Consider the following 26,955-nt stretch of genomic DNA (forward strand, 5'->3'; position numbering starts at 1 on the left):
TGTCGCTGCGGCCGTCTTAACATATACCATACACATGGTATCCATACAAAGTCATCTTCCTCATCATTTCCTCACATTCCCCTTGCCATCTCTCCACCTCCCATCGCTAACGCATATAAATTTGACGTTTCTTCCGCGACTCTTCACGCTCTCTACACCACCAGCTTCAATCCATCGACCCAGATTCTTGCATTGGCTAACGTCGAAGCGTTCGAGGTCTCTGCAGCCCTCCACGACAGCTTCAACACCAGTGCCAGTGACGCGGACACAACCACGTACAGAGAGATTTCGGAGTTCGAGGAGGTGTAGGGAAATACAGCGAAGAGAAGTGTCTGAGACCGCAGAGCCGCAGAAGGCGAGGTTGAGGTGTGTAAGTGAAGGGAGGCCGAGAGCAAGAACTTCGGTTGCGGTGTCAGAGAGGGCGCAGCAGAAAGACTGATATGCATTAGTAAGAAGATTCTGTCTAGCATCAGATGGAAGATAATAGACTTACGAGATCCAATTCCTTGAGACCTTTCGCTGCGTTCGTCAGGTACACGATTGCGTTGTCGGTCAGATATGTGCAGTCTGCGAGACATAGCTTTGTCAGCCGTGGAAACGGATACACACTCCAGTGTTGGAAGCCAACGTCGGTGATAGTCGTGCATCTTGTTAGGTCGATGCTCTCGATGCGGTTTGCGGCATGGACGGCGATATGTGCCATACTGCGATCGGTGATGTGCTTGCAGTAGCTCAGCGTCAGACGTCGCAGTTTCGGACATCCAACAACAGTACCAGGCGGTAACGGTTGCGGCGCAGGCTGGTTAGCACCCTTTCCTTGTCGGCGACCGTTTATCTGAGCTTGATGTTGCGCATGCGCCATTGCCATCTGAGGTGGCATCTCTGGAACCACCCACCCTATCACTCGAGCGAGAAGGTTGTCGCCTACTTTCCTGCAGTTGCTGAGATCGACCTCCTCAAGACCCTTCGCCTTCTGCACCATCTCCAGTACAGCTGGTCCAGTGATGTCCCACACGCTCTTCATGCGCCAGATTCTTACGCTCGGACCGCAAGTCTTTGCCAGCTCGGCGAAACCCTCGTCTGTCACGTGGAAGCAGTTACTGATGTTGATGTATCTCGGACGACTGCCTACGAATGGGCATATTACGTCTACAAGCGATCGATCCGTGACTTTGCGATTGTATTTGCTAAGATCAAGGTCGTGGAGTATATCCGGCGACTCTGATATCAACTTGTTCCAGTGCGAAGAGATTACACGCAACTTCATCAGCTCGTGTATGTCTAGATTCGCGAGAATCTTAGTGAGCACTTGATCCGACAGTATACCTCTTCCATATCTACTTGGTCTGTTGACTAGCCGAGGGCGTTTGTAGTCGAGTGGCATTTCTGGTGGAGTGGACGCATGCTTCGATATGGAAAACGATGGTGATGGGGAAAGGGGTGAGCCACCGGGCGATGGTGACTTGGGGAAATCTGTTTTTGCTGGGCTGGATGGCGAGTCCGGTATTGATCCTGGTGGGGGTGGAGCTAGTGAGCCTCTCCTTGACCTCGACCTGACATTGTCCAAATCGACATTAAGAAATGGGTCTGGATCAAATGGTTCCATCATCTTTTCGTCTCTCCGGGTGGGTGTCACCGGATTGTCGATGTCGATGGTGTCATTGAAAGTGACAGTTGGCACACTCTTCTTGCGTCGTGGTGTACGGGGTATTATATGATCCGCTATGGCTAGATCGTTGATGTTGGGTGTACTATTCGCGTCCAGCATGTGTACATCTTCGTCCTTGGCGGTCCGTAACCGCTCCTTCGCGACCGACTCAACCTGTCGGCGTACATCTGGAGTGCACTTCTCCCAGAGGTGGTTCAAAGTGTCACCGCTGATCATGAGACATTCGACAGCCGATACGGAGCGGACCGTAGCGGTGCGGCGTGGCGCAAGCGAGAGACTGACGACCTCGCCAAAGTATTGCCCGGGCCTCAATCGGGCCTTTACTTCCTGGAAATGTTGCTCGCCCGCGGCGATAGATTTTCGACGACCTATGGGTGAAGTGGTACCGTTCTGCTCTGGTACATTCATGCTGATGACCTCAACCTCGCCTTTCACGATGAAGAAGACGTCACGTCCTTGTGTGCCCTGTTTTATTATGTCTGTGAAAGGATCAAACGAACAGGGTTGTGCGCGCATGCCAATAAAATGGAGGATGTCGTCGGGCAGCTCGGAGAAGAGAGGCAGCTCTTTGAGCAGCGGCCGCACATGAATACTGCCGCTTCCAAAGGCACTATGGGCTATGGCTTCAGCGAGGCCCGGACTGGGAGACTTCCTCTTCTTGAAGGCATTGATCTCTCCTTCGCGTAGAGTGCCGCTCTCGGCCATGATCACGTCGCCATCTTCGCGGTCACGCTTGCCTGTGATCTGACGCATGGGTATCGCAGGGCGCTTGCCTCCTAACTCTGACTTCTTGCGCTGCAGAATGGCCAGTCGCTCCTGCGCTTCGTGCATGATGGCCACTTCCACTTCGGGAAACGCGGGCAGCTCCTTCATGAGGTCCTCCTTGTTCAGGCGCACTACCAGCGAGCGCATGTTGGCTATGATGGTGGCGGTGCGGGGGATGTCCATCAGGATACCGATCTCGCCAAAGAACGCACCGGGCTTCAGCTCTGCGTATGTGCTCTCCTGGTCCCGCGATGTCACCCGCACAGCTCCGCGGACCAGCCAGTACATGGCCTTGCCCGTCTCGCCCTCGGTGAGAATTGTGTCATGAGGCTGGTATAGCTGCGGCTTCAGGTGCAGGCCAACCTGGGTGAGGAAGGAGTCGGGGGCTGCCTGGAACAGCGGGAAGGAGCGCAGGCGGTCGAGCAGGTCTAGCGGTAGACCCTGAATCGTCGAGGCGGCCAGCGGGGAGGGACGTATCGGGCGGGCGGGATTGGAGTCGCTGTCGTATGCGCGTACCATGGCAAAGGGATCAGGCACCGGCACGCCGCCATGAGCCCGCACGGGACCTCCTCCAGGCCTGTATCGGCGCATCGTCGTGTTGGTGGCCGGCAGCGGCGCCAGAGGCAAACTTGCCGGTTGGGAAGGAGCGAGGGGCAGGTGTCAGACGGTTAGGGAAGGAGCTCGTGCGTAGTGGGGAAGGGGCGATGCAGTTGTCGGGCAGTCACCAGCTCATGGTGGTGCGTGGGTATGCGCGGTGCAGCAGCTCGAGTGTCTCTGGGTTGCGAGATGATTGCTCGGCGAAGGAGCGGGATGCAGACGAAGCGCAGCGGGTGGGTAGCACAATGACTGAGCAATGCTGCAGCTGGGCGGGCGGAAAGCTTGGGTCAGGGCAGCTCGGGAACCTGCAGTGGGTCGGTGCGTGCTGGCTGCTGTGTAGTGTATAATTTCTTGTGACTGAAGCGTGCTGCTCGGAGAGATGATGGATAGATTGCGGGACGAGGCTTGGTCCCGCAACGCGGTGGATCAGCCTAACCTTCTACTAGGCTTCTCGAAACCGCATGCCAGCCTTAGCTATAACACCGAGCTCAACCTTGCCTCTTATCATGGCTATCAAACTTGGAAATTTCTACACAGTGTGTCTGCTACGTCCGCATCCGCTTCAAAACTTCTCCACACCCTCCAGAAGCCTTCTGGAATTTCTTTATCGGCAAAAAAGCACAGAGATGTGCCTCGTGTGTCGGCTATTATTACGAACGGCAGCCCACCACCGCACCGACAGTCGGCCCCCTGGCGCCTCCTGTGAACTTCCACCGTCGCGTGGCCCCTCCCCTTCGCATCAGATCACGTCGCAGACATGGCTCGCACGTCGCACGTCATTCCCGCAGCAAACGTTTACTGCTCCTGCATGTCATCCATTTTTCGTCAAATCGTACAAAGGTATCGTGTTCCAGGTTGCCCCATCCATAACTCCATACCGGAGCTGAAAATTTCGCCCCTAAGAAATGTCGCGCACGCCTGGCGCCAGCCCCAAAGTCCCGGATACCTTGTCAGCCCGGGCCCACCATCCTGAAGCATGTCTAGTATCTCCTCCGGTCATCGCGCTCATATCTGTCATCGTACCTATCGTCACGGTCGTATCGGTCGTCTCTCCTGCGATCATTCCTGCGTTTGTTGTCATCGTAGTCCTCCTCCCAATCACCGTTCCTTTGCTGCTCCTTCTTCCTTTTGCGTTCGTCCCAATGGCCCGCGGCTTCTTTTGCACCAACACCGCCTATGATGGCTCCAGCAATCGTTGCGACAGTGTCGTACTTCTTGCCTTTAGTCGCTTGGTTGCCTGCTATGCCGCCCACTAATGCGCCACCAACAGTCGCAATCAGACGGCTCTTCATGTCGTCGCGAGACCGAGAGCGCGAATTAGACCGACGGCGTCGCGTTTCTCGTCGGCCTTGTCGCTCAGAGCGCGGCGGAGACCACGATGAGCCTCTACGTTGGGTACCTGGTCTGCCGCCGGCGCCCCCGTATCCGCGTTGTTGACCGTAGTCAGGCTGACTTTGCTGTGGGTATGGCTGTTGTTAGTTAGTTTAAGTCTCGCATACTGTTCACAGTAGAGCGCACTGCTACCTGCATGTCGCGGGTGTCACTCGGTCCGTCGCGACCGCGCGGGACTTTGAACCCTGGTCCCGGCGCCCTGTGGTCGTTCTGTTCCGTCTCGTAGTACCGATCGTCCGGGCCATAACGGTCTTGCCTGTAGTCTGGCGCATACATCTCTGGGTCCGAGTTGTAGCCGTCTACACTCTTCGGTACAGAGCGAGGCGAAGTGTACTCCTTATCAGGATTTCGCGAAACGTTCTGAGCCGGGTAGGACGACTGCTGTGCGTTTTGAACAGGCGGGCCTTGTGCGTTTTGCTGGAATTGGTTTTGCTGCGCTTGTAGCTTGCGTTTCTTCTTTCCTGTTTTGGGAAATGCCGGAAGACGATCGTAGGTTCTGTCAAAGTACTTGTCGGTGAACTTGTCAAGACCCTCGAATCCGAGCTCCTGTTTATCGAGAAAGCAAATCAGCAGGTCGCACGCTTGAGAGGACGTCTGCAGGGCCGCGCACCACCATCTCTTCTGCCATAGTGACTAGACCCTTGTGGTTGGTCTTTCCGGTAGATCCGTCTCGGTGTTACGTCCGCGAACCGCTTATTCGGATAGCAAAAGTACTGAATGTGTCGACTGACTGGCATGCCCAGTCTCTTAACGTTTAATCCCGCTTGGCGGGAACCCCATGATGCCTGTTTTCATGCGTTTTTGGAATGACGTAGGGTGGTGCTAGCTGGGAAGAAGCTAGAGGTTTGGCGTAGCGCCGTCGCTCATCAGGAACGGCTGTCGGCACGCCGGGGTCTGGATGCGATCATTGCGCAGGCAAAGGCGTTCTCACGGCGTTGGCCATGCCGGTCTGGACATCTTATCGAAAGCTGTATGGCTAATTCTCGAGCTGATATTGATGGCAACCTGCTATTTCTGTGCGCTACAACAGCAGTCTCTCGCAGAGCCTGTAGCCCAAGAAAACCCGGATAAGCTGCATCATCACGCGAAGCACACCACAGTTGCTGCAACCTCTTTTTCGTCCTATCTCGACCCATCAACATATCAGTTCCCAAATCCCACAATGATTCACACCGAAACGAAGGCGCGCGAAGTTGAGGAATCAATCGGGTATATCTTCTCTGACAGGCGCATTGCTGTCGAGGCTGTCCAAATGGCTGCTCCGCAGATTGCGCTGATACGCAACGGTGCCTTTCTTGGCCTGAACAACAACAAAAGGTTGTCTGTCTTGGGCGATGCAGTGCTCGCCAAGGTGCTGTGCAGTGTCTGGTTTGATGCTCGCAATCCGAGAGGTAAGAAACGTTTTCCTTCAGCACATGTGCTGCGGGGTACTGAAGACATCAGGCCAAGTGCTTTCTCAGGCGCAATGGACGCAAATGCGCAACGAATCGTTGAGCAACGATGCGCTGGCACGCCGGGCATACCAGGTTGGCCTCGATCAATGCGTCATTACGGCTGACAGCAAGCCTGTCGTGTCTCCAAAAATGGCGGCCACGACCTTTGAAGCTGTTATTGGTGCGGTTTATCAGGATGGTGGAGATGCGGCCGTCCAGCGCGTCATGCAATCTCTCGGTTTCTTCGACCATGAGCTCCTCACGGTAACGTCTCAAATCCTCCTCTTCCCGTTATGAATAGCGATGCTATGTTGACTGATGTGCAAACTTCTAGATCCCGGCACAGCTGCCTCTGGGATCTGCTAGACAAGGCAACCCCAAATTCTCTTAACGAATAGTTGGCGTCTCATTCTGCTTCTCACTGCGTTTGCGCCCCAGTGAGGAGACTGGAACGCAAGGAAAAGACGTTTCTGGGACGCCTCTTTGTCGCTTCGATAATTTGGGGATGTCTCGACCATCAAATCTCAGCCACAGCTGCGCCGCACCCGCTTGGGTCTACCAGCCTGCGCTCTCGGATTCCACTGCGCCATTATCAACGTGTCTTCTTCATATGGTTTCTAATGCATGCAGCAGAACGGCACTCCTCCTCCGGGCACTTAGGCAGTTGCCTGGAAGCCTTGCGGAAGCTCACCGGAAGTATGCAGCCTGGTCCTTCGTAGACAACCCCTCGAGGTGCTGATCTCAACGTCGCACTTCTGATCGTCATATGGGGTGCAGGGTTAAGGGCACTCCACTGCCAGAAGAATTGCCCTTCATTACATCGCTCCTTGTTTTAATGACAGACCACGCTCCTTTTGTTGCAGGGAAATTCAATTGACATTGATTCATTTGTCTTGTCCAGCACGTCCTATCTTACATGATGCAGCTTCCGAACGCTTCTGACAGCGGTTCACGGCCAATCGATCGATGCATATGCAGTCCATGGCACAGCTTCTTGAACCGAGGGGCTGTCAGCCTTGCTCCTTTGCCAGTGACACATCTACTACGGTGTGGTTACACGAAACAATCTAGTGTGGCGCAGTCACCGGTGAAGTCTGCAATGGATCGATCGCTAGGCAGAGACATCCAAAAGATGAATAAAAGCCATGCATCTGTCGTTGACTGTAGGAAATACCCACAAAGCTATACTGTCTATCACCAAAGTCTAGCCGAGAAACCGAAGAGATCCCGCAAATATGACCGACATGGACAGCCGCATCCTGCAAGTCCAGACCATGACTGGGTATCACTTACAGAACAAGCTGCTATGTGCAGAAGCCTTGCAGATGAAGGAACCGAATTGTCCTCTTCGCGTCGAGGGAACAATCTATCTCTTCCACAAGAACAGAGACCTCGAGTTGGTCGGAGACGCTGTCATCGATGCTGTGCTAGCTACTATGTGGTACGAAGCGCGCGATCACAAGGGTATTTCCAAACTACAGCGCTCACCATAGCTCGATACTGATTATACCAGGTGAGCGTTACAGCCTCGCAGCTTGGACCCAGATGCGCAACGATCTCGTCAGCAATGAGAAGTTTGCTGAACGTGGGTTCAGCCTTGGACTGGACAAGCTCATCATCATGAACCGGGGCATGAGCAGCCCATCTAAGGACATGGTGGCGAACACCTTCGAAGCCATTGTGGGAGCGATACACGTAGACGCACGAGATGCATCTTTCGCCGCTGTTCGCAATGCTCTCGAGCACATGGGGTTCTTTGATCACCCTCTACTCTCTGGGTCGTCCACTGTCCAGCACATCACCACTGGACTTGCGGCCGCCACTCTTGCTTAGACCATGTCATTCCCGTGATAGGTTACAGAGAGAACACCAGAGTGGTCCGCAAGGAGGGACGCAGAGCGCTTGTGAGTGCTGTTCGAAATGGTTTGCCTTTCTCCGTTTGTGACCATCTGGAACCTCCAAATTTCAGGACATTGAAAGCGCCACTTACTTCGACACCTCTCATGAGAGCTCTACGCCCCTTCTTGCGGACCACTCCGGGGATCTCTTTGCCGCCTGTCCCTGGATTGCACGCTTGTCTCGCAGTTACCAGGCCGATTGACCGCAAACGTTTCAAAGTTGGGATCAAGCCGGGGACAATTCTAGTATCACCATGGTTCGATACGTATACGGGATGCTTGCGTCTATTACATTCATTTCTATCTCATGATCGCACTTCTGCGTTTCTTTTATTACTACACGTCCCACTATATACAAATATACCAATATACAACCCCCCTCGTTCTCAATCTGCCACTCGCGCCTCACTTTGTAATGCGATGGCATTAGATTAACGAGAGCGCCAGTTCCACCCATTTACCCAGCGAAATATCCAGTTGCGAGGAAACTCACCTCGATGGTGCCCTTGTCAGGCAATTATTCCACCACAATGTTCCACTACCCTCACAGAAGTGCTTCACAATGTCAGCTCACCAGTAAACACATGAGTTTCTCCTTCCTGGCGTCTGAAGTAACGTCACTCAGTACGACTCCGTCTCAAGGCGTACGCAACCGAGTCCCAAGCTTTCATCAGAACCAGCTCTTTCCGAACTACAGTAACACACTATCGTCACAATTACGATGAACCCGCAACCACAACCAGCTATGTCTGAAGGAGATCAAGATCCGCGGTTCGCTACGCTGGCCAACGAACAAGCGAAAGACGCCGTTGGAGAAAACAACTGCCAGAACGCAGAGACCATTGATGATCTGTTCAACAAAGTCATTGGCGCCATTCATCCCGAGGTTCTCGCCGCCATCAAGGCGGAAGAAGCCGATCTTGGTGAGTTCACCATGGACAATATGGACCTTGAGTCCTGGCAAATTGATGTTCCCCTCTCCCCGGCGCGGAGCGACAGCCAGTACCATCAGCTGCCACAGTGGCACGAAGAACGAAATCCGTATAACGAGATACGCTATACACCAATAGGGTTGAATGATACGAGTCTGCAAGATGCTCGTGCGGCCGCCATGGTCGCTCTTGCGAGAACTCGCCAGCATGCACAAATATCTCAAGGTTTGCTCAATGAGCCGCAGACATTACTGACAACACCACAACATATTTATCCGCCATACACTCAAGCAAGAGTACCGTGGATGCAAGAACAGTTACAACTACAAAGCCAAGCCATGATTGATACATCGCAACAACAAGTAGCCGGACGTCACTCTATGGCATTGCGACCAACAGTGCCGACCCCCGAGCCAATGCAAGATCAATCGTGGCGTCCAGATTTCACACTTCCAACAACGCCACAAGTAGCAATTCCTGCTTTCTCAAAGGCGCCCACTCAGGTACCACGCGCAATTGCCGCCGCTCTCCCCCAAAGCATGCATTTTGCCAACCTCGATGAAGCACAACAAGCTGCGGCCACCCGCGTCATTCACCACAACTATCATCCCCTGGCAAACGACAGCAGCTTTCCCCAAGACGAAGCGGCCCGCAGATTCTACATTCGTCGGCTGTACGACGCCTTCACCGACATCACCCAATGCATCGACAGCGCCACTGTTGCCAATTTCGACCTTCGTTGGGCTAACCTCTCGTCCGGTACCTCCCCCTCCACGCCAGCTATGATCACCACAGTCTGTCATGCCCTCCTCGCCATCGCCATTAACCTGCACACCCATGGCCCCATCTCTCTCAACGTCTACGACCAAGGCAAGTTGGAGAACGTGTACAAGTACCGCGATTACACATTCAGTGCGCGCATTGACAAGGTGTGTGAGCTGATGCGCATCAGCAAGGCTAGGTGTGGAAATCTGCTCAAGTTTGAGGGGCTGGAGATGGTGGTTGCTACGGCGCCGTTGCTTATTAGACAGACGAGGAGTAACTATCACCACAATCGGAACAGACAGGATGATCTTGTTGCGGGTAAGGAGACGGAGGCTGGGGAAATGGGGCATGATGACGATGAGAATGAGGATTAAAATGGGTAGTAGTGACGATTTCCGTCCTTCCTCGCTAGATTGCGTCCTCTTCTGTTCCAAGTTTAGCTGAGGCGGACCGTTGTACTGGTGCTTCTCTCAAAATTTTGGCACTTTCATGGATTGGTAGTAAATTACATGAACCTTTTATCGTCTCGCAGACTTGTTCGTCTTTTGCCTAGATGTGCTTTGCACCTTCTAAAGCGACCCTAGAGCACGCGTGTACTGACCACTGTGGCTATTTCGTGGATGATAATTTGCAATCAAACGGGTGCTTTTTCATTGAATAATGCGACTTTCGTGGGCTTCGATGTTGTGGTTGTGATGGTGAGCAACATCTCTGCCCTGGTGGCCGGATCATCGGCGCGTGACGTCACTTTTTAGCCAGGACTGGTACGTGCTCCGAATTGCACGCCCGCGTCTTCCGTACGTGGCTTCCCTCTGATCCACGTTACTGCAAACTGGCGAAGTCTCACAAAGCGACGATCATCTTCGCGCTCGCTGCTGTCTGGAGACTTCGGAGAAGAAACACCAAATCTCGAACTGGAATTCCCAGCCTACTCTGGTTCCGCGCGCACTGCATCGCGTTGCGACGCGACGCGTTACGTCTTACGATGAACAGTCTCATGGGCATCAATGCTGGCCCGTATCGTCTTGACGTCTCGCGTGCTTGCTTCATTTGAGAAGAACAGATCAATGCGTTCCATTCACCGCTCGGGGGTGCTGGTGTTTCACGATGTTGCGCTGCTTGCCCCTGGCGTTCACGCGATCATTCTTTCGCCTGGCAAGGTGCACAGGTGCATTCACACCACCTGCCTCTTATGGTAAATTGCGCCTTCTATTTCAGGTTTAGACTATCAGCATACATCGCCGAGACACAACTCAACCCCAGTTTAGGACAGTATAACAGTCAGGCACACAGATCCGAAGATGGTACCTCCGAATTCACAACAAGAGCAGGAGCAGGACGCATGGGATGCTCCGAGTGTTCCGTGGCTTCTCCCGGACGCAAGACTGTATTCGTCTCCCATTATGTCAAGAACCTACGGCAATAACTACGTCAACTACGGCAACATGGGTCAACAGATTGGCTACGGTCAGGATACACCAGCTGTCAACCCAGTATTCGTACCCCAGTACTCTGCTCAACATTTTGACCAACCTCGTGTTATTGCATCACCTACTACTCACCAAGGCCCACAGAGCTACGCACACCCCGCTCACCCGTCCGATATGTATGCTTCTCTTGATGAGGCCATGGCTGCCATGCCGTCACCTGATTGGAGCCCACCCATCAACGACGACACTCTTCCAACGTCAGATGCGCACCGCCAGCAGTGGGTCCAAAACCTTCTCGATGCCGTCAACAACGTCAAGAATACCCAAGGCAACAAAGGCAAAGACTTCAAGAAGCGTTGGACTGATCCCGTGAAAGGGCCAAGTAACTACTACCTCTTTCTAGATAAACTCATCCTTTGCTGGAATATTGAGAATCTTGTAGAGCGCTTGCACCGGGTTGGGCCATCGGCACTGCATTCTTTCGACGATAATTTCTGGGAATCAGCAGGGCGAACACGAAGCTGGACGTTCCAACACCGGATGAATAGGATCATAGAACTGCTCACTGTTTCCAAGACAAGGTGCGACTCCTTGCTCGGCGGCAGTAGTCTGCAGAACATCGTAGCCAACCCAGGGGAGCGCGCCGTTGCAACTAGGACACAAGCAAGGCAGAATGCGAAGCGTGGTAAGACGCTGAAGGCTGGCCGGGTGGCGAAGAAACTGAAGGCAAGAGGGCATAAAGGGTAGGCATTTGCTTTAGCAGCGTGAAAAATGATCAACGAGGTACCTCGTGAGTCTTGGTATCAAGCCTTGGTATTCCGACTAACGGACTTGTTTTTCAGTGACCTGTCGTGACGTTGTAGCGAGGGAGCGATACCTCTTTTCCCTGATGAGGGAATGGATATCGGAGAGTCTCATCCTGTCGTGACCGCGATCGGCGTGATGGCAGTGACTACCACGTTTCTGTCGGAATACGGCACCGAATAGCGATCATATACTCATCATACTGTGCTCAACGCCTTCAACTAGTGCATCTGAATGTTCGCTACGACTATGCCAACGCTTGTCTTGCTCCATCAAGTCGACTTGATATCGCCCAGAAGAAGTGTTTCCGGATCACTCGAGGAAGTCGAACGATCTACATCCCGCGTAGACGCATGGATTTGCGGCCGCGGTCAAAAGCAGTTGCCACATCCGAACTAAGAGCCGCATTTATGCAGGGCCAGAAGCTACCGGGTGGATTCGCACGGCGTGTGATTGGTGTCGCTGCCAGGACCGTGTTCGGTATTTTCGCCTCCCCATATCCCGCTGTGCCTAGATCTGTGCCAAGTTGGAAGAGTAGAATGCATGATGCATGCGCAAGTGGGTGATCTAGCTAGAGCGCAAGTCAATCCATCCGTTTCAAAATTAGACAGACCCTTATCTCTTGAGAAGGTTAACCATTGTAGGTCTTCCGGTGAAGATGGGGTTGTGGCTTGCATCCGTTCGAGCTACGCAAATCTTCGGCTAGATAGTGGTAGTTCATCCCGAATTCTACTATTGCGAAGGATTTAATCAGGCACAATTTCGGCGCGTATAGCCAGAGTCTCGGGGCTCGAACCGGAAGCCGTGAAGAAATGTGGCCTCCGTGGGCGCATGCCCTTCCTCAGGCCACAACTGTGGATACGATATTATGCAATTGTTACCACGTCCAAGAATACACACGAGTAATTGTAGTCGTTTCGGCGTTTGAACTCGGAGTCTTGGTGTGAAGGATTTAGCGAGGACACGGGGGGCCTTCCCCCGTCCAAACGTTATCGCCTCCGCCGTCATCCCCACATCTCTCCTTCATCCACCCAATCCTGAGCATCTACCGAACCATATTTGGTCTTTTCGCGCACCAGCAAGGTTGAGGTCAGGTCATGTTAGCCAGCACACCTCTACCGCCAAGACCGCATTGTCCCCGCTCACGCTTCACGTCTCGTGCGCGCTTGCTGTTCACTCTGCCGCGTGCGCGAAACATCCAACCACCCAGGGACCGCAAGCCGCACCACCGGGCCTTGCGCCAGTGCTTAGTCCGCACAAAACACCAGAAGCAGTCCAGACCAACAGTTTGACCGGATGCGTATTGTCCGATCACTAACAATAGCTGAAGGCGCGGTGTTGGGACGTTGCCACGGGCCTCTATGAACAAAGGATGGGTGTTGAAAGAAGCCCACTCAAGGGCGCTCGGCTGACGACGAAGCATCTTGGCCGTCGTATGTGCCGTTCTCCATCTTGGCTTACAACGAGGCGAGAAAAGCTTCGGCAGCCGCGGCGGCACAGCTCTTCGCTGCGGGGTCAGTCGCCAAGTTTTGTGGCTGCTTCACTGGCTCGAAGCTTCTTTGCGAGCAAGTCTCGCGAGGAAGCTTCGCCAGCGCTTACGGAGCTTGGTCAGACACAAGCACAGAACGGTTTTCGGTGCTACTACGCATATCAATGAAGTCGTTGTGGTGTGGTCGCGCAATCTGTAGTCGGAAAGTTACCACGTTTGCGGGAAATCGAAAGGGCGACCCCATGGGGAAGATGTCAACGGCGTCGTAGGATCGTCACACCCACTTCTTTCCTCCGCTCTGAGAGAACGCACTGATACGTCCGATCCGACCCCGGGACATGTTCTGTTTTGTCACTTGCGCACAAGCGCTAGCTTGGCCCACCGGAAGGCTTAGTGCAAAATAGCGCTCTTGGCGGACCGGAGATGGTTACATTCACTGCAAATCGTATTACAGCAACTGCACGGACGGACTTGGCAGAACTTGGCTCGCATCAAGACACAGCGGCTGACTGACATGGGCGTTGATAGTATCGTTACGAGGCGTTCTGGTCAGCCAAGATGACTGCGGGTATATATTGAGCTCCCCCGCGCTCGATCTTGAAATCAGCAGTGCGATCGGACTTGCGCCTACATCTACAGGGCAGTCTTCTTACCTTCTCATTGCCTCCAAGCTCATTTCAAGTTACCATCAGCACCATGGCGAGCACCAACCGCCCAGCAGACCCATTGGCGAAGGGCATCATCCCCACCGCCAAACAGAGTCTCAAGGATCTCTTCACTTGGGACCAACGTGTAGTCGTTCGCAATGACTACGGCGAGGAGCACTGCGAGTGGCAAAAGCCAGAGCCTCTCAAGAATCCTATCAGCCTGTTCGCTCAACTCGGGTAAGTTCTGACTGTACGAAGTGCATGTGAGACATATACTGACTTCGTACCTCTACATCTGCAGATTGAAGGATTGGCTGTACTTCCTTGTCGGATTCCTCGCATGGACTGCCGATGCCTTTGACTTCCACGCGCTGTCAATTCAGACTACCAAGCTTGCCGACTACTACGACACCTCAAACACTGCTATCTCGACGGCCATCACCCTGACACTGCTTCTCCGCTCCGTTGGCGCAGCTATGTTAGTAATACCCATGTACGAACTGTATGTGAGACACATACTGACTGCATACTAAGGTTCGGCGTGGCCGGCGACAAGTTCGGTCGAAAGTGGCCCATGGTTCTTAACATGATCATCCTGGGTCTTCTCCAGGTTGCTACCATCTACGCTGGAACTTTCCAGCAATTCTTGGCTGTACGGAGTCTCTTCGGTCTCTTCATGGGAGGTGTTTACGGAAACGCCATCTCCATGGCGCTTGAGAACTGCCCGTAAGCACATCTGATTAATTACATGAAAGTCCCGTACTGACATTCGCAGGGTCAACGCCCGTGGTCTCATGAGTGGTATCTTACAGCAAGGTTACTCATTTGGTTATGTGCTCGCAGCTTGCGCCAACTTGGGTGTCGGTGGTGCGACCAACACCTGGAAGACCGTCTTCTGGGTCGGCGCCGGTTTCTCGATCGCTGTCGGTCTCATCCGCGTATGCTTCCCTGAATCGAAGCAGTTCCTAGAGGCAAAGAAGGCTGGACACAAGAAGGCGCCCGGTGCCTTCTGGGCCGAGACAAAGCAGATGCTTCGCAAGGAGTGGAAGATGTGTGTCTACTGCATCATTCTCATGACTTGGGTATGACAAGCCGCTTCTAAGTTGATGAACTGCCGCTAACATCTTTCAGTTCAACTACTACTCCCACACGAGCCAAGACAGCTACACTACTTTCATGAAGGAGCAGAAGCATCTCAGCCCCGCAGGTGCTACCCGTGCTTCCATCCTGATGAAGACCGGTGCCTGTGTAGGTGGTACCATTCTTGGATACACTTCGCAATGGTTCGGTCGTCGCCGCATGATCGTCTGCGCTGCCTTGATCTCCGCTTGCCTTATCCCCGCCTGGGTCCTCCCCACCACTGAGCGTGGTCTATCCGCATCTGGCTTCATGATCCAGTTCTTCGTCCAGGGTGCTTGGGGTGTCATTCCCATCCACTTGAGCGAGCTATCACCACCTGCTTTCCGATCCTCTTTCGTCGGTATCACCTACCAGCTCGGAAACATGATTTCCTCGCCCTCTGCTCAGATCGTCAACGCCGTCGCCGAGGCCACTATGATCAGCACTGCAAAGGGCGAGCAGTCTCCCGCTTACGGACCAGTCATGGCTGTTGCGACTGCAATCATCGCTCTCGGTATTGCTGTCACTACTGCTCTTGGCCCTGAGAAGAAGGGTCGTCACTTCGAGGAGGCTGGTCCTATCGGTGCCAACATTGAGCCCGTCAAGGATATTGAGACTGGCAGCATGCACAGCGAGAAGGACGGTGTCAAGGCAGTTGAGGTCGTTGACGGCTCCAACCATAACGAGAAGGCCTGAGCAAGCTCTTCCACCAGATCTTGCCTGCAGTGCAGAGCACGATCAAGCGGTTGAGCCGCTGGCTGATACCCATAACGATGATACCAAACAGGTCCATATGATCATGAGATACGATGAATGAATAAGAACATGTACAACAATGATCCCTTCGCTTCGTCGTGCTTTCTGGATGATGTGTGTCATGCTCAATTACTATTACTAACGACGCATAATTCCTCTCGCGCATTTCACGTCATGTGCTTCACACTCTCCACATTCGCCCTGCGCATGCTCCACCGTAGAACGGGGCAGAGCCTCATGCACTCTTCCCTCCCGCACGTGGTCAGTACCAAGATCGCCCAGATCTGACTACTGTAATTGGGTGGATACAGTGCCGGAGGCCTTGTTTGGTCCCGAGTCATGTCGGAGTAGCAATGGTCCGATCGCGGCGTTTGCCTGACAAGGTATACCGAAGCCCGCCAAGTTTACGGGTAGAGTGGCACGGTGGTGGGGGTCGAGATGTTGTTTTTCCAGTGGAATGTGTCTGCTTCCTGATGAGATTTTTCAATACTGATGTGATGCTAATGGGTGACCCACGTTGGCAGGGCGAGGTGGCTGGTGGATCTGGCTTCAGCCACATGTTGTGCGACGTGACGCTAGATCCAATGCGGCTGCACTAGCCGCCACACATGAGATCATTGACGGAAGGTTGAAGGCCCAGCTGTTCAGATGCCCCTCTACGAAATTTAAGAAACCTTCACAAAGACGCCTTTCTCCCAAAGTTACTCGCCTGTGAGGCGCCGGCTGTCACTTACGCGTTCACTACAGCTGAGCCTGATTTCCGGTGCACGAGAATGATGGCGCAGAGGCTGGCGAGACGCAGCCACCTACTTGTCGGCATGCTTGAAGCATGCCTTTTCTGCAAGGTAGACGTGCATTGTTGACTTTGCGGAAAGTGGCGTCGGTGGTGTCGCAACACATCACGACATAACCAGTGAGCTGAGGCCGCTTCGCTGGCACACACACCTAAGTAAAGTCGTGAGGCTATGCATGCTTACCCCTCGATACAGGCTGCACAGCCTGAACGGGGCACTGTAGATAAGACGCGACGCTGGCGCTTAACCTCTGAGCACAATCACCAAGCCGCGGTTTTGGCTGAGCGCACAAACTTTGGTTCGCACGTCTTGCAACGAATCGTCTTTCCGCTATCTGAACCCGACGAGCGACGACAATGGAAGCCGCGGGCCTCGCTATCGGTGCGCTCGCTCTCGTCGGGGTTTTCGAAGACTGTGTCACGCTTTTGTCACAGATAGGTGCCGCAAAATCTATGGACAAAGACTATATTCTACTTGCCACAAGACTCGACTTTCAGAAAACTTTGTTGTTACAATGGGCAAATCGTTTGAAGCTTTACAACAATAACGACTACGACACACGACTAGATGATCCCATCATCGCGTGTGTTATGCACCACGGTCTTGCTTGCATTCGTCAGCTTCTGCAAGATGGCCACAAGCTACAGAAACGCTACGGATTGAGGCAAGCTGGCGCACAGGAAGTGATTGAACACTCCACGGCTGTTAGCAATCGATTGTCGTCAAGTATACAAGATCAGTCACTGGATTTGCGGACCCGGTACCCGACATCTCAGCCTGATCAATCTGACCTTCCGTATTACATCCCACGCGGCGGTAGCAAGAGCAAATTCTCCATCTCTGATACGATCAAGTGGGTCATCAAAGACAAGGAACAGTTTGAAGTTCTCGTTCGAGATCTATCGAATCTAATTACGGATATGGATGGACTATCTCCGGGAACATGTACAGGTACTCCCGTTCTTCTTCACTTGGCTGGCGCGCATCATTCCATAGTCTAACTTCCCAAGTTGGGATGACCTTGATCCATGCATCTATAAATGCCATGATGCTTGTAGCCTTGGTCTTGTTGTAGGGTAGCAAGGTACGTGACTGGTCGCCTTGAGGGTCGAACGTGACAGTGACATCCTTAAGCTTGATCAGGGCCTTATAGTCTCGGTCTGGTGCGTTCGGAAGCTCGCCAAGTGGTGTGACGCCATTGTGTGTAATCGTGAGCTCGGTCGGCCGCACCTCTGTCTTGACCTTCAACCCTGGAGGCTCATTGAGAGCATGGAGCAAGGCGTTGATGTTGCGAGTCTCTGGAGTAGATAAGAGGCTTAATTCCTCTGCGACGACGTCGCCAGACTGTTTGTCTTTCGTGCTGTCATTGGAAGCTTTCGTCTGACCGATGCGTCGATTGTGGAACATCCGCCGCTTCGTCTTTCCAGGATTGTTATTCTTACGGGCGACACATTTGTTGGGGCGGCTGGTCGTAGCGCGAGAAACAGCTTCGTAATCATCGCCATCTTCCTGTTGTGGCTGGTCGTTCGTGGCTGTCGAGCCCTTGTCCTTCCGGGTAGCACGCTTGCGGATTGGCTTGCGGGCTGGCTTGCGTGTTGGCTTGCCAGCAGGAAGGAAAGACTCATCGCTTTCATCGTTGAATTGTTGGATATCTTCATCACTGTCGTCGTAGAGGCTCTGAATGTATACGTCACTGTCATCATCGAGTGGTTGGGAGTTGGACTCTAGATGGCCACCCGCTTGGGTCGTGGGTGGTGCACTCACCTTGGGGGGTCGCCGGCTTCTCAGCGAGCGAGATTCCATGCTGTTTGTCGTCAGTATACATAATGAGAACAGCTTTGAACAAAATCTTACGCAGAGGAGACGGATGGGCCGTGATGGAGATCGCATAGGCTGCAGGTCGGCCGGGCGCAAGGCGCTCCCAAATATTACAGATAAATTTCCTACTGGCAGAGATTTTCATGAATTTTGTCTATCTAGAGCAAAGGTTTGTGCGCAGCAGGCACCCGTCGCGCGTTTGCTGGGGATTGGCGCGAATTTCGATGGTTTGTCCGCGATATTCTCTCACCTTCACCACACCCCGCATTCTCTGACCCTTTCAGCCACGACTGACGCACTTTACGAGTCTCACGATGCCGGAGAAGACGAGCGAAGAGGCATACCAGGCCGCGAGCGACCTCTTCGCTGTCGACCCGGAAATTTGCATCGCGCAAGCGAAAAAGAACCTCCAGGCCTTCTACATATCATCGTACTGGATCATCGAGAACTCTCTCCTAATTGCCTGCGCCGAGGACAATTGGGAGGAGGCAGAATATTGGCGTTTGTTCGCGGAGGACATGTACGAGAGAACATTGTTTCAGGTATGTCAGTGTGTAGAGAGTGTTCGAGATTCACGCTAAAACGTAAGTGAAGGCAAGATACCAAAACGACACAGGCTTGCTAGAGATGCTAGCCTTAGTTCGCGAGGAGCTAGATGAAGTTGAAGAAAAGCTCATCGATTCTCCTACTGGTATGACTGATGCGGAGAGAGCTGGGACGGCACATACAGACGAAGATGAGGAGAAGAGCGAGGACGAAGACGAGGACGAAGATGAGGAGGAGAATGAGGAGAAGCCTATGAAGCCTCTTCTTGGTATGACTGATCTGGAGAGAAATGAGGTGGAGGAGAAAGACAAAGGCAAGGAGAAAGCGCAGGAGGAGGAAGTTGCAGAGGAAAATGAGAAGGCTGAGATTGGAGCTGTGGTGCCTGAACACAAGGACACACTTAAGCCTCCTCGCGCACTCCCGCTGCGGTCCAAGGGAGGCGCTGCCAATGCTCACGAGTTCACCAAATCGCTGGGAATGTCGGGCGGCAAGACGCTCTTCGCGGAGTGGAAGGCGTAGATGGCCAAGAAGTGAGGTACGAGCCCGTGATTCGAGTGCCATCGTAGCGATCTAAACGCATAAATTCCTGAGTATTCTCAATCTAGCTAATAGATATCACGATGTTGTTTCTTAATATGCACAAAGCCATGCGATGGGCAAGAGAAGGGAGAAGGGCACGATATGATTGTTTTCGATTATTTTTGCTCATTTTTGGTATGTAAAAGTGGCTCCGACCAAAGAGAGGAGTAGTGTGCAGTTGTAATAAAGACTCAACATATTTAACGGGCAAGAAGGACCAGCGAATCCCCGAATCCAACATGCGATAATCCTCGTGAAATAGCCTCAAGATTTGTCTATTTCCTCCTGTTCTGGCTCATTCCGAGAATTTGAACCATGCGGACGAAAATGTTGATGAAGTCCAGTTCCAGTGATATAGACTCGTTTACAGGATCTTTCGGTATCAAGCCACGTTCAGCCTGGCGGGCGTGGTTCAATACTTTTTGTACGTCGTACTGCAGAGAAGTCAGTATTTTTTTCACGTGCATGTCGTACAGTTAACACTTGCCAATGTAAAGCCTGCAGAGGTAGAGGTACGAAGTCAGTATATGTCTCATATGCACTTCGTACAGTCAGAACTCACCTCCAAATACGGCAAGTCCACCGTATAGCCAGATGTTCTCGGTGAACATAAGTGTGCGGGCAGCGGTGGCGGGAATGACGAGTGGAGCGAGACCAGAGAGCGCGACAATGGCCACGCCGCCCAAAAGCGGTGCACCCAGGTAGAGGTACTTGTCTGTCTTCGCGGTTGCACCTGAAGATACAAAGTCAGTGTGTGTCTTACATGTACTTCGTACGGGCCAAAACTTACCAACGAAAGCGATTGAACCCATCATTCCAGCAGTGTAGAGACCGGCGCGGGCGAGGATGGCAGGGTGCATGAAGAAGAGGGGAGATAGGAGGAGGGCTTGGGTACCGTTGAAGGCAGTCCAGAGGGCGTACTTTTGGACGTAGCTGCGTCGGGTTAGCATATCTACTCTTCGAAGCAATATCCATTCCACACTTACTTAGACGGCGAGGTAGCCATCGTGCCATACATTGTGCCAATGCTTCCAACCAGGCCAACTCCAAGTACCAGCCATGGGTTTGCGCTCATGAGCCTGAAGCTCCAGCCGTTCATGTGCAGCGCGCGGGCAGCAATGCCGATCATTCCAATACCGAGGCCAGTGTGCATGAAGGTGTCGTTGAGGTATTCGCGCTCGAATGGCGGCATGCCACCGTCCTCGCGGGTCTCGCGGTTGAAGATAAAGTTGATGCCTAAAAGGGTGGCACCGAAGATGCCGGCTCCATACAGCATGCGCTGTCGCAAGTCGCCCTGCGCCACCGGGTTGTATGCAGCCTGCTGGTATCCGCGTCGGAACGCTTGCTGGAACTTGGAAACATTGTGCGATGTCGATACCGTGGGCTTTGCGGGGCGGAAGAAGTGCGACTGCTGCTTCAGTGGCGTGTTGTGGAATGCGCGGATCGCGAGGGTTTGCGGTGCTTTCGGCGATGCTTGTCGCAATGTTGCCGTAATGGCGAAGGGTCTCCGTAAGAGGGACGCCATGATGTGTGTGTGCCTTTGCGATGTCGTTGTCGGTGGAAAGGTGGAGGGCGGCGCGATGATATATGTAACGGGTAATGACGTTTTGCGTGGTGGAAAGCGCGAGAAATGCCAAGCCGCCTTAACTCCGAGGCATGTTCACGCTATTCGCCTCGTCCACGAGGTCATGCATTTGTCACTTCACAATCATGATGAAAGAGCCCATTCGGGTGACATGTTGTATGCATTTCTCTGAACTATATTTCGGAATGGCGCACTTAACTTGTAAGAAAGCGTTGGAAGCTGTGGTCCAGACTAACGGCGATGGTAACACAGCGTAATAGATTCCTCATAACACGTACACGTCTATCGCGAACCATTCCCTTTCGACTCTAATTCATAGTTCCTTTCTCTTCGGTTCTCTTGCTACCAATACAAACGTCACTTTTGCGCTGCGATGCCAACCTGTACTCAACAGCGTAAAGAAGAGCCTGAACGTCGATGATCCGATGGAGGGTAGTCAGATTTCTGACTCCTCGATGATGTCCTGTACAATAGCAAGCTTTTGATACCCATCAAGCTGCGATGTGAGTTATGTGTGCTTGGTGCCGGCTGGAAGGGAATCCGGGGCAATGCCGTAATTTCATCATCCCGGCTGTACATCGATGTCAACTTGCTCCGTGAACTTCGTGGCGGTGTCTGGAGCTTGACAGGCATGGGGGCATTGATTTTGTCGAACTCCACGACGTGTTCTTTGATGTCGCTCACCGCATCATGATACATCGTAGTGGGATCGGATGTCTTGATCCGGGTAATTCTGGCGGGAATCCGGCGAAGCCCCGGCGTATATGTTTCTGGCTGCTCATCTGGTGAAAGACTCGGAACATCATCCACACCTGGAGGAGGGGGATGTAGAGACTTCGGTATCGTCTCAAGTAGATCGAAATTGAAGTTGAAGCCAGAAAAACGGCTAGGTGACTTCCAGAACTCGTTCGCGATAAGAGGAGGGCCAAGCATGTCTACATCTTTCTGGTATACGTCCCAACGTCCCTGCGTTTCGCGAGCAGCGCCCTCTGCGCTTCTGATTTGAGACCGCTTGCGGTGGCCGGCGATCGTATGACGCGGGCCAAGGTCCTGGTTGTATATTTGCGAGGCACTTTCAAGCTGAAGGATCCGTGTTTGCATGTCAAGCATTGCCTCTCTCTGTGTCGCTAGCTCGGCTTGAACATTGTGGATGATTTCGATTAGAGTGCGGTTCGTCTGGCGCAATTGAGATTTGGTAATCGAGGTTTGGGATGGCCGTCTCGACCTGGAAGAACGCTGATGCACGCTCGAGGACTCATAGGCTGCGGCGATGGATCCTTCGGGGCCACTCAACAAGTCCAGCATAGTTGCGCCAGACAGGTTTGCCTTGTGGCTTCGAGATGCGCTGTCGTCATAGTAGAAGGTGTGTGCGGGTCGGGGAGTGGTTGGGGAGTTGAGAAAAGTGGTCATCTTGCTGTATGCGTGCGTGAGAAAGCTGGAATGACGACGGTCAAGTAAAGAAAGTTAGTGCTAGCGAGCATGAACGCCTATATTGATTTTGCAAAAGCATTGCAATGTTTCGTCGTTTCTTCATCACCCTCAGACGCCAACCCGTTTCGCCACTGTAGTTAACTTCGCAGGCATGCGATGCTGATACTATAAGGAGTGCCGCCAGGGGCACGGAGCTGATGAGCATTACCATTCGCTCAATGTGCAACGGAGGTGTGGCGCTGGGCTAATCGCGTCACGGTGAGCACACGAAAAGGACTACCAAACATCGTCAAGACGCTGGTGTCGGGGCTGTCCTGGCGTTGTGGGTTTCAGCTGTCGAGGATCGTGTTTCGGCCAGGAGCGCGGAAGGCACGGCTCCAGGCTGTCGAGGTCGCTTGCACAGACCTGGATTGCGACTAGCGCAGTTCTTAGCTCATGGAGAACATTCCGGACTGCGAAGCTCCAGCCTCCAGAAAATCGCGAAGCTTATGTCACATTGCTATACCTGCTGCCACAACTCTAAGAGCGGCAGGTCTGTGTTTTCCGTTCAGGAGTCGCAGGCCGCTCCTTCTTTGCAGCGATACCTTGAAACCCATTGCAGGGTGAGCCATGCCTAGGCACTTTCTGCCGGCGCGCAAGAGCGGCTGTACGCACAGATAGAGGACCTGGCAAGGAAGTTCCTGTACTGCTAATGTCTCTTGCAGAGTAGTGTCGCGTTGTTGTCTTCTTTGGTTGCCTTATGCTGGCTGCGGCAGCATACCTAACGACCAAGTCTTACGCACCCCGCAATGACCATAGCACGTCTGCATTCCGAGCTCTCTATTATGCGAAAACCGCTCACCTTCCAAACCTGCGCCTTATCAAGGCTGCCGATACTGCTACCTCAACCGCGCGTACTCGCCTCAAGTACGCTCCTGCTGGTCATATATCGCCGCTTGGGCTGCCGGATATCCACAGCCTGTGACGGGGGTGCTGACGATGCGCGGTCTGCTCACCATACTCACCTTACGGAAACTCCGGCAATATAGGTGCTAATTTGAGCGCTCAGGAATGAATGAATGTCGTCGAAGAGGGGGAGAGTATCGTCCGAAGACACCGCAAGGACAGTCCACCTCTCGGAACCGAGTGGCTGTTCTTGACCGAGTGCTCCGAGGAGTAAGAGGAGTCGGTCTCACGGTCTCGACTGCTAGAGCCCGGTAAGAAGCATGTCACCGGCTTTACGACAAGTGGAAATCATTCCGCGGTGAACGTGGGTAGAAGATCGAGCCATGTACAGAGCGCTGCTCCCAGCTACGTGACATCTCCAGTCCCATGTCACATATGGCAGCTGCCAGGATCTGCATCCATCCAGGCACATGAGACACGCACACTCGGCTCCATAGGCCCGACCCGTTCGAAGACATTGTTGGTGCTGAGAAATACGGGTCATGCCATTTGCTCCACCTTACGAGCCTGCCGGTTTTCATCAATGCAAAAGTATATCCAGATGGTGTCTTGGCCGCCCGACTATACATGTGTAAGCCCCAGTAAAATCCAACCGCCCTCCCCTCGCTTAACCGAGACTGGCTAAGTAGATTCAACGAGTTTGTATCTGTCTTCAGATGCAGCGTCCCACCAACCTCGAACCAGAAGGTATTTACCTGTACAAGCTTGGGGATGCTCGCTTGTGCATTTTTAGACGTATAGATCCAGATTCGCATCATTACGCGGACGCATCACACCGCATTCAACTACCGATCACCACGCGCAGCACTTCCGGTTAATATACGACTGGTCGACATTAGCCACACGTCGTCCTGGAGAGTCGTACCAAGACTACCATGCCGCATGCACTCCGCCGCCAAGATCGGGCACTAGATGAACGCTAATCTAGCTGCGGCGCGTGTACCGAAGCGAGCAATTGCCGCTGCCTATCACAGCCATGTTGATTATGGACCTCATCCTAGACAATCTGTGGAGAGTAGCACACAACAGGGAACGCAGTTTAGACTGCTCGGTGACGAGAACAGCGACAGCACAGATGTGTAGATCCAGAAGGATGTCATTAGCACCTGCAGGAATACCGCACCAAGGCGTAGCAACCGGAAAGTATAAGAAGGCCGACTACATGGCATCTTGAGATCACCTTGAGCCTCCTCACGTCCACAGAGCATTTGCAGACATCATGGTTCAGCTCACACAAGCCCTCGCTGCCATTCTCTTGGCTACCGGTGTTGTCGCGCATCCTGGTGGCAACACCAACAAGGAGATCTTGAGGAGGCAGGCTCATTTGGATCATCCCAACCGTCGAAGTGTTCAGGCGTGTAAAAGGGATCTCGTCGAGACCGGGTGGGTCCGGGAGCAGCATCAGAGGCGTGAGGCAAGGCTCCACGAGCTTCGGGTTGCAGCTGGTTTCGCGAAAGAACACGAGCTCGTCCGTCGTGACGTCGCTGAAGTCGAGGAAAGCTACGGTGCCGAGGCAGCATGCACGCTTGACCCTGAATCCACTGAGGGTCCATACTGTAAGTGGAGAAGGTTGCATCTCTTGAGACAGGTTGGCTCACATATTCATAGGGGTCACCGGTGAGCTCGTTCGTCAGGACCTTTTGACCGGAGAGAAGGGTGCCATCACCCACTTGGACGTCAACATCATCGACACTTCATCTTGCAAGCCTGTCACCGATGCCTACGTTGAGATGTGGGGAAGTAACGCCACTGGTGTCTACACGGGTGTTCAGGCGAAGGGCAACGGTGACGGTTCTGCTACCGCTATCGCGACCAATGCTCTTCGCGGCGTGCAACCCACCGGCGCCAATGGTACCGCTACCTTCATTACCGTTATCCCAGGACACTACGTCGGCCGCACGAACCATCTCCACAGTACGCTTCACTCCTGTCTTTTACCAACGCCTTACTGACAACCCTAGCCATCATCCACCATGGTGCTAAGCTCCTTCCCAACAATACCATTCAAGGCGGCACGATCTCGCACGTCGGGCAGTTTTATATCGAGCAGAACTTCCTAGGCCAAGTTGAGAAGACTTCTCCTTACAACACGAACAAGCAAGCCATCACCACCAACGCAGTTGATGCACTCTTCAACATGGCGAAGCAGGGTGGCGACGACCCAGTGATGAAGATTTCGCTCATTGGCAAGACTATCGAAGATGGGCTCTACGCTACCATCGATGTCGGCGTCAATCCCCGCGCGAGACAGAATCCTCAACCCGTAAACATGTGGACGGCAGATGGTGGTGTACCGGTCAAAGGAAGCCCATGGACAGGATACCCCGATACTTGCTTGTACTGTGGAATGAGGCCCCCGAAGGAGAAGAAGGACGTTCTCTCCGAGGAGTAAATTGCCCTGGGTAGAAAAGACAGCGGAGTGTCGTGGGCCGTGTCACATGCGTGGCTGATCCTGATGACTCTCGACACCGAGCAATATTGTACATAGCTTAGCTCCTAAGAATCAAGCTGCAATGCCTTGTACGAAGTCTGGGAGTGCATGAAATGCGACGGCATAATAAATGTAATGGGCGGAAGTACCTGGGTAAGCCGGCAACCTACAAGCCGTTCTCAGGGGGTACCTGAGTGCCAAGAGCCTAGCACGCGCCGCCCCGCCCGCGGCGTTGGACGCGCCCACGCGTCGTTCCTCCACTCCACCTGCTCAGCAAACGCATGCGACCATGTCGACCCTCCCGGTGCTGCCAGCAGATGTATATCTTCTGATATTGGATTATGTAGGCGCAGAGACCCTGAGACGCCTCCCAATGGCCGATGTGCTAAGTTCAGCAGATCTACTTGCCTTCGCACCTCCAGGCCCTATGCCTGACCTCGAAAGCGCTATGCGACCTCGCCAGGCCTCGACTGTATCGGAAGGTCACCATAAACGTACTCGATCCATCGGAAGTAGCACGCTTCGAGAATTGCATGGCCGCAGGTGCCCAAGCGCATCTTGACGCTACAAGGAGCTTGACGTTGATGGACAGCCTTCCCCCGGCAGAAGCTCCCGAGTTCCAGACCAAGCCCCATCGACGCTTCGACCGTGAAGACAGGTTGACATCTGCTCAAAGTGGCGCGATAGAAGCAATACTAGCGTATTTCCCTCCGGACCGCCTACAATCTTTCCGGTGCGTCCTCGATCTTCGGAATGCCGCACATGCATTCTCGTCATGACCTCGCGGACTGTCATGTCAGAACTTTACTGAATCGTGATAGGTTCCTCTCGGCCCTACCGTTGCCTGCGAGTATAGCCCGCGAATTCTTCCTTAAACAAATGGGGACATTAACACACGTACATCTAAGAGTCGAGGACCTATCTCTATTAGAAAAGCTCGACTGTGTGCGAACTGCGGACCTCTGGCTCCCCCATCCAGAAGAAACCTGGTCGGAATTGGAGGAAGAGAACTTTCTGGACTCCCTGGAGGACATCGGCAAGTATAAGGATCTGGAGAGACTGTACCTTGGAACCAAGTTTGATAGGTATTCACACGATCTTAGCCGAAGACTCGCCGAAGCCTTTTCGTC

The 26,955-nt window shown here is 53.3% G+C and overlaps 12 protein-coding genes across 12 annotated transcripts; 7 read left to right on the forward strand and 5 right to left on the reverse strand.

Moving 5' to 3' along the window:
- Positions 1-63: 63 nt before the first annotated feature.
- J4E83_005815 (uncharacterized protein) lies at positions 64-3,025 on the reverse strand (the record flags this gene model as incomplete). The annotated part of the gene is made up of 2 exons (XM_049332731.1): positions 64-435; positions 494-3,025. 2 exons carry the CDS (start codon positions 3,023-3,025, stop codon positions 64-66), a joined length of 2,904 nt encoding a protein of 967 aa, XP_049187973.1.
- Positions 3,026-4,011: 986 nt separating this feature from the next.
- J4E83_005816 (uncharacterized protein) lies at positions 4,012-5,051 on the reverse strand (the record flags this gene model as incomplete). Its single annotated transcript, XM_049332732.1, has 3 exons — positions 4,012-4,500; positions 4,556-4,969; positions 5,034-5,051. 3 exons carry the CDS (start codon positions 5,049-5,051, stop codon positions 4,012-4,014), a joined length of 921 nt encoding a protein of 306 aa, XP_049187974.1.
- A 534-nt stretch (positions 5,052-5,585) lies between these two features.
- On the forward strand, positions 5,586-6,153 carry J4E83_005817 (uncharacterized protein; the record flags this gene model as incomplete). Its single annotated transcript, XM_049332733.1, has 2 exons — positions 5,586-5,814; positions 5,867-6,153. The coding sequence occupies 2 exons, from the start codon at positions 5,586-5,588 to the stop codon at positions 6,151-6,153; spliced, it is 516 nt and encodes a 171-aa protein (XP_049187975.1).
- A 977-nt stretch (positions 6,154-7,130) lies between these two features.
- On the forward strand, positions 7,131-7,689 carry J4E83_005818 (uncharacterized protein; the record flags this gene model as incomplete). Its single annotated transcript, XM_049332734.1, has 2 exons — positions 7,131-7,320; positions 7,370-7,689. The coding sequence occupies 2 exons, from the start codon at positions 7,131-7,133 to the stop codon at positions 7,687-7,689; spliced, it is 510 nt and encodes a 169-aa protein (XP_049187976.1).
- Positions 7,690-8,499: 810 nt separating this feature from the next.
- On the forward strand, positions 8,500-9,825 carry J4E83_005819 (uncharacterized protein; the record flags this gene model as incomplete). Its single annotated transcript, XM_049332735.1, has 1 exon — positions 8,500-9,825. The coding sequence occupies one exon, from the start codon at positions 8,500-8,502 to the stop codon at positions 9,823-9,825; it is 1,326 nt and encodes a 441-aa protein (XP_049187977.1).
- Positions 9,826-10,752: 927 nt separating this feature from the next.
- J4E83_005820 (uncharacterized protein) lies at positions 10,753-11,628 on the forward strand (the record flags this gene model as incomplete). The annotated part of the gene is made up of 1 exon (XM_049332736.1): positions 10,753-11,628. One exon carries the CDS (start codon positions 10,753-10,755, stop codon positions 11,626-11,628), a length of 876 nt encoding a protein of 291 aa, XP_049187978.1.
- Positions 11,629-13,870: 2,242 nt separating this feature from the next.
- J4E83_005821 (uncharacterized protein) lies at positions 13,871-15,636 on the forward strand (the record flags this gene model as incomplete). Its single annotated transcript, XM_049332737.1, has 5 exons — positions 13,871-14,058; positions 14,123-14,299; positions 14,356-14,547; positions 14,597-14,903; positions 14,953-15,636. 5 exons carry the CDS (start codon positions 13,871-13,873, stop codon positions 15,634-15,636), a joined length of 1,548 nt encoding a protein of 515 aa, XP_049187979.1.
- Positions 15,637-17,402: 1,766 nt separating this feature from the next.
- J4E83_005822 (uncharacterized protein) lies at positions 17,403-18,293 on the reverse strand (the record flags this gene model as incomplete). Its single annotated transcript, XM_049332738.1, has 1 exon — positions 17,403-18,293. One exon carries the CDS (start codon positions 18,291-18,293, stop codon positions 17,403-17,405), a length of 891 nt encoding a protein of 296 aa, XP_049187980.1.
- A 329-nt stretch (positions 18,294-18,622) lies between these two features.
- J4E83_005823 (uncharacterized protein) lies at positions 18,623-19,373 on the forward strand (the record flags this gene model as incomplete). Its single annotated transcript, XM_049332739.1, has 2 exons — positions 18,623-18,850; positions 18,903-19,373. The coding sequence occupies 2 exons, from the start codon at positions 18,623-18,625 to the stop codon at positions 19,371-19,373; spliced, it is 699 nt and encodes a 232-aa protein (XP_049187981.1).
- Positions 19,374-19,708: 335 nt separating this feature from the next.
- J4E83_005824 (uncharacterized protein) lies at positions 19,709-20,958 on the reverse strand (the record flags this gene model as incomplete). The annotated part of the gene is made up of 5 exons (XM_049332740.1): positions 19,709-19,867; positions 19,915-19,931; positions 19,996-20,166; positions 20,224-20,366; positions 20,420-20,958. The coding sequence occupies 5 exons, from the start codon at positions 20,956-20,958 to the stop codon at positions 19,709-19,711; spliced, it is 1,029 nt and encodes a 342-aa protein (XP_049187982.1).
- Positions 20,959-21,405: 447 nt separating this feature from the next.
- J4E83_005825 (uncharacterized protein) lies at positions 21,406-22,428 on the reverse strand (the record flags this gene model as incomplete). Its single annotated transcript, XM_049332741.1, has 1 exon — positions 21,406-22,428. One exon carries the CDS (start codon positions 22,426-22,428, stop codon positions 21,406-21,408), a length of 1,023 nt encoding a protein of 340 aa, XP_049187983.1.
- A 2,185-nt stretch (positions 22,429-24,613) lies between these two features.
- Positions 24,614-25,786, forward strand: J4E83_005826 (uncharacterized protein; the record flags this gene model as incomplete). The annotated part of the gene is made up of 3 exons (XM_049332742.1): positions 24,614-24,950; positions 25,003-25,308; positions 25,356-25,786. The coding sequence occupies 3 exons, from the start codon at positions 24,614-24,616 to the stop codon at positions 25,784-25,786; spliced, it is 1,074 nt and encodes a 357-aa protein (XP_049187984.1).
- Positions 25,787-26,955: the final 1,169 nt, after the last annotated feature.

This window comes from Alternaria metachromatica (genome assembly GCF_023757995.1).
Source record: "Alternaria metachromatica strain BMP 0045 chromosome Unknown scaffold_12, whole genome shotgun sequence".
Lineage (NCBI taxonomy): Eukaryota > Fungi > Ascomycota > Dothideomycetes > Pleosporales > Pleosporaceae > Alternaria > Alternaria metachromatica.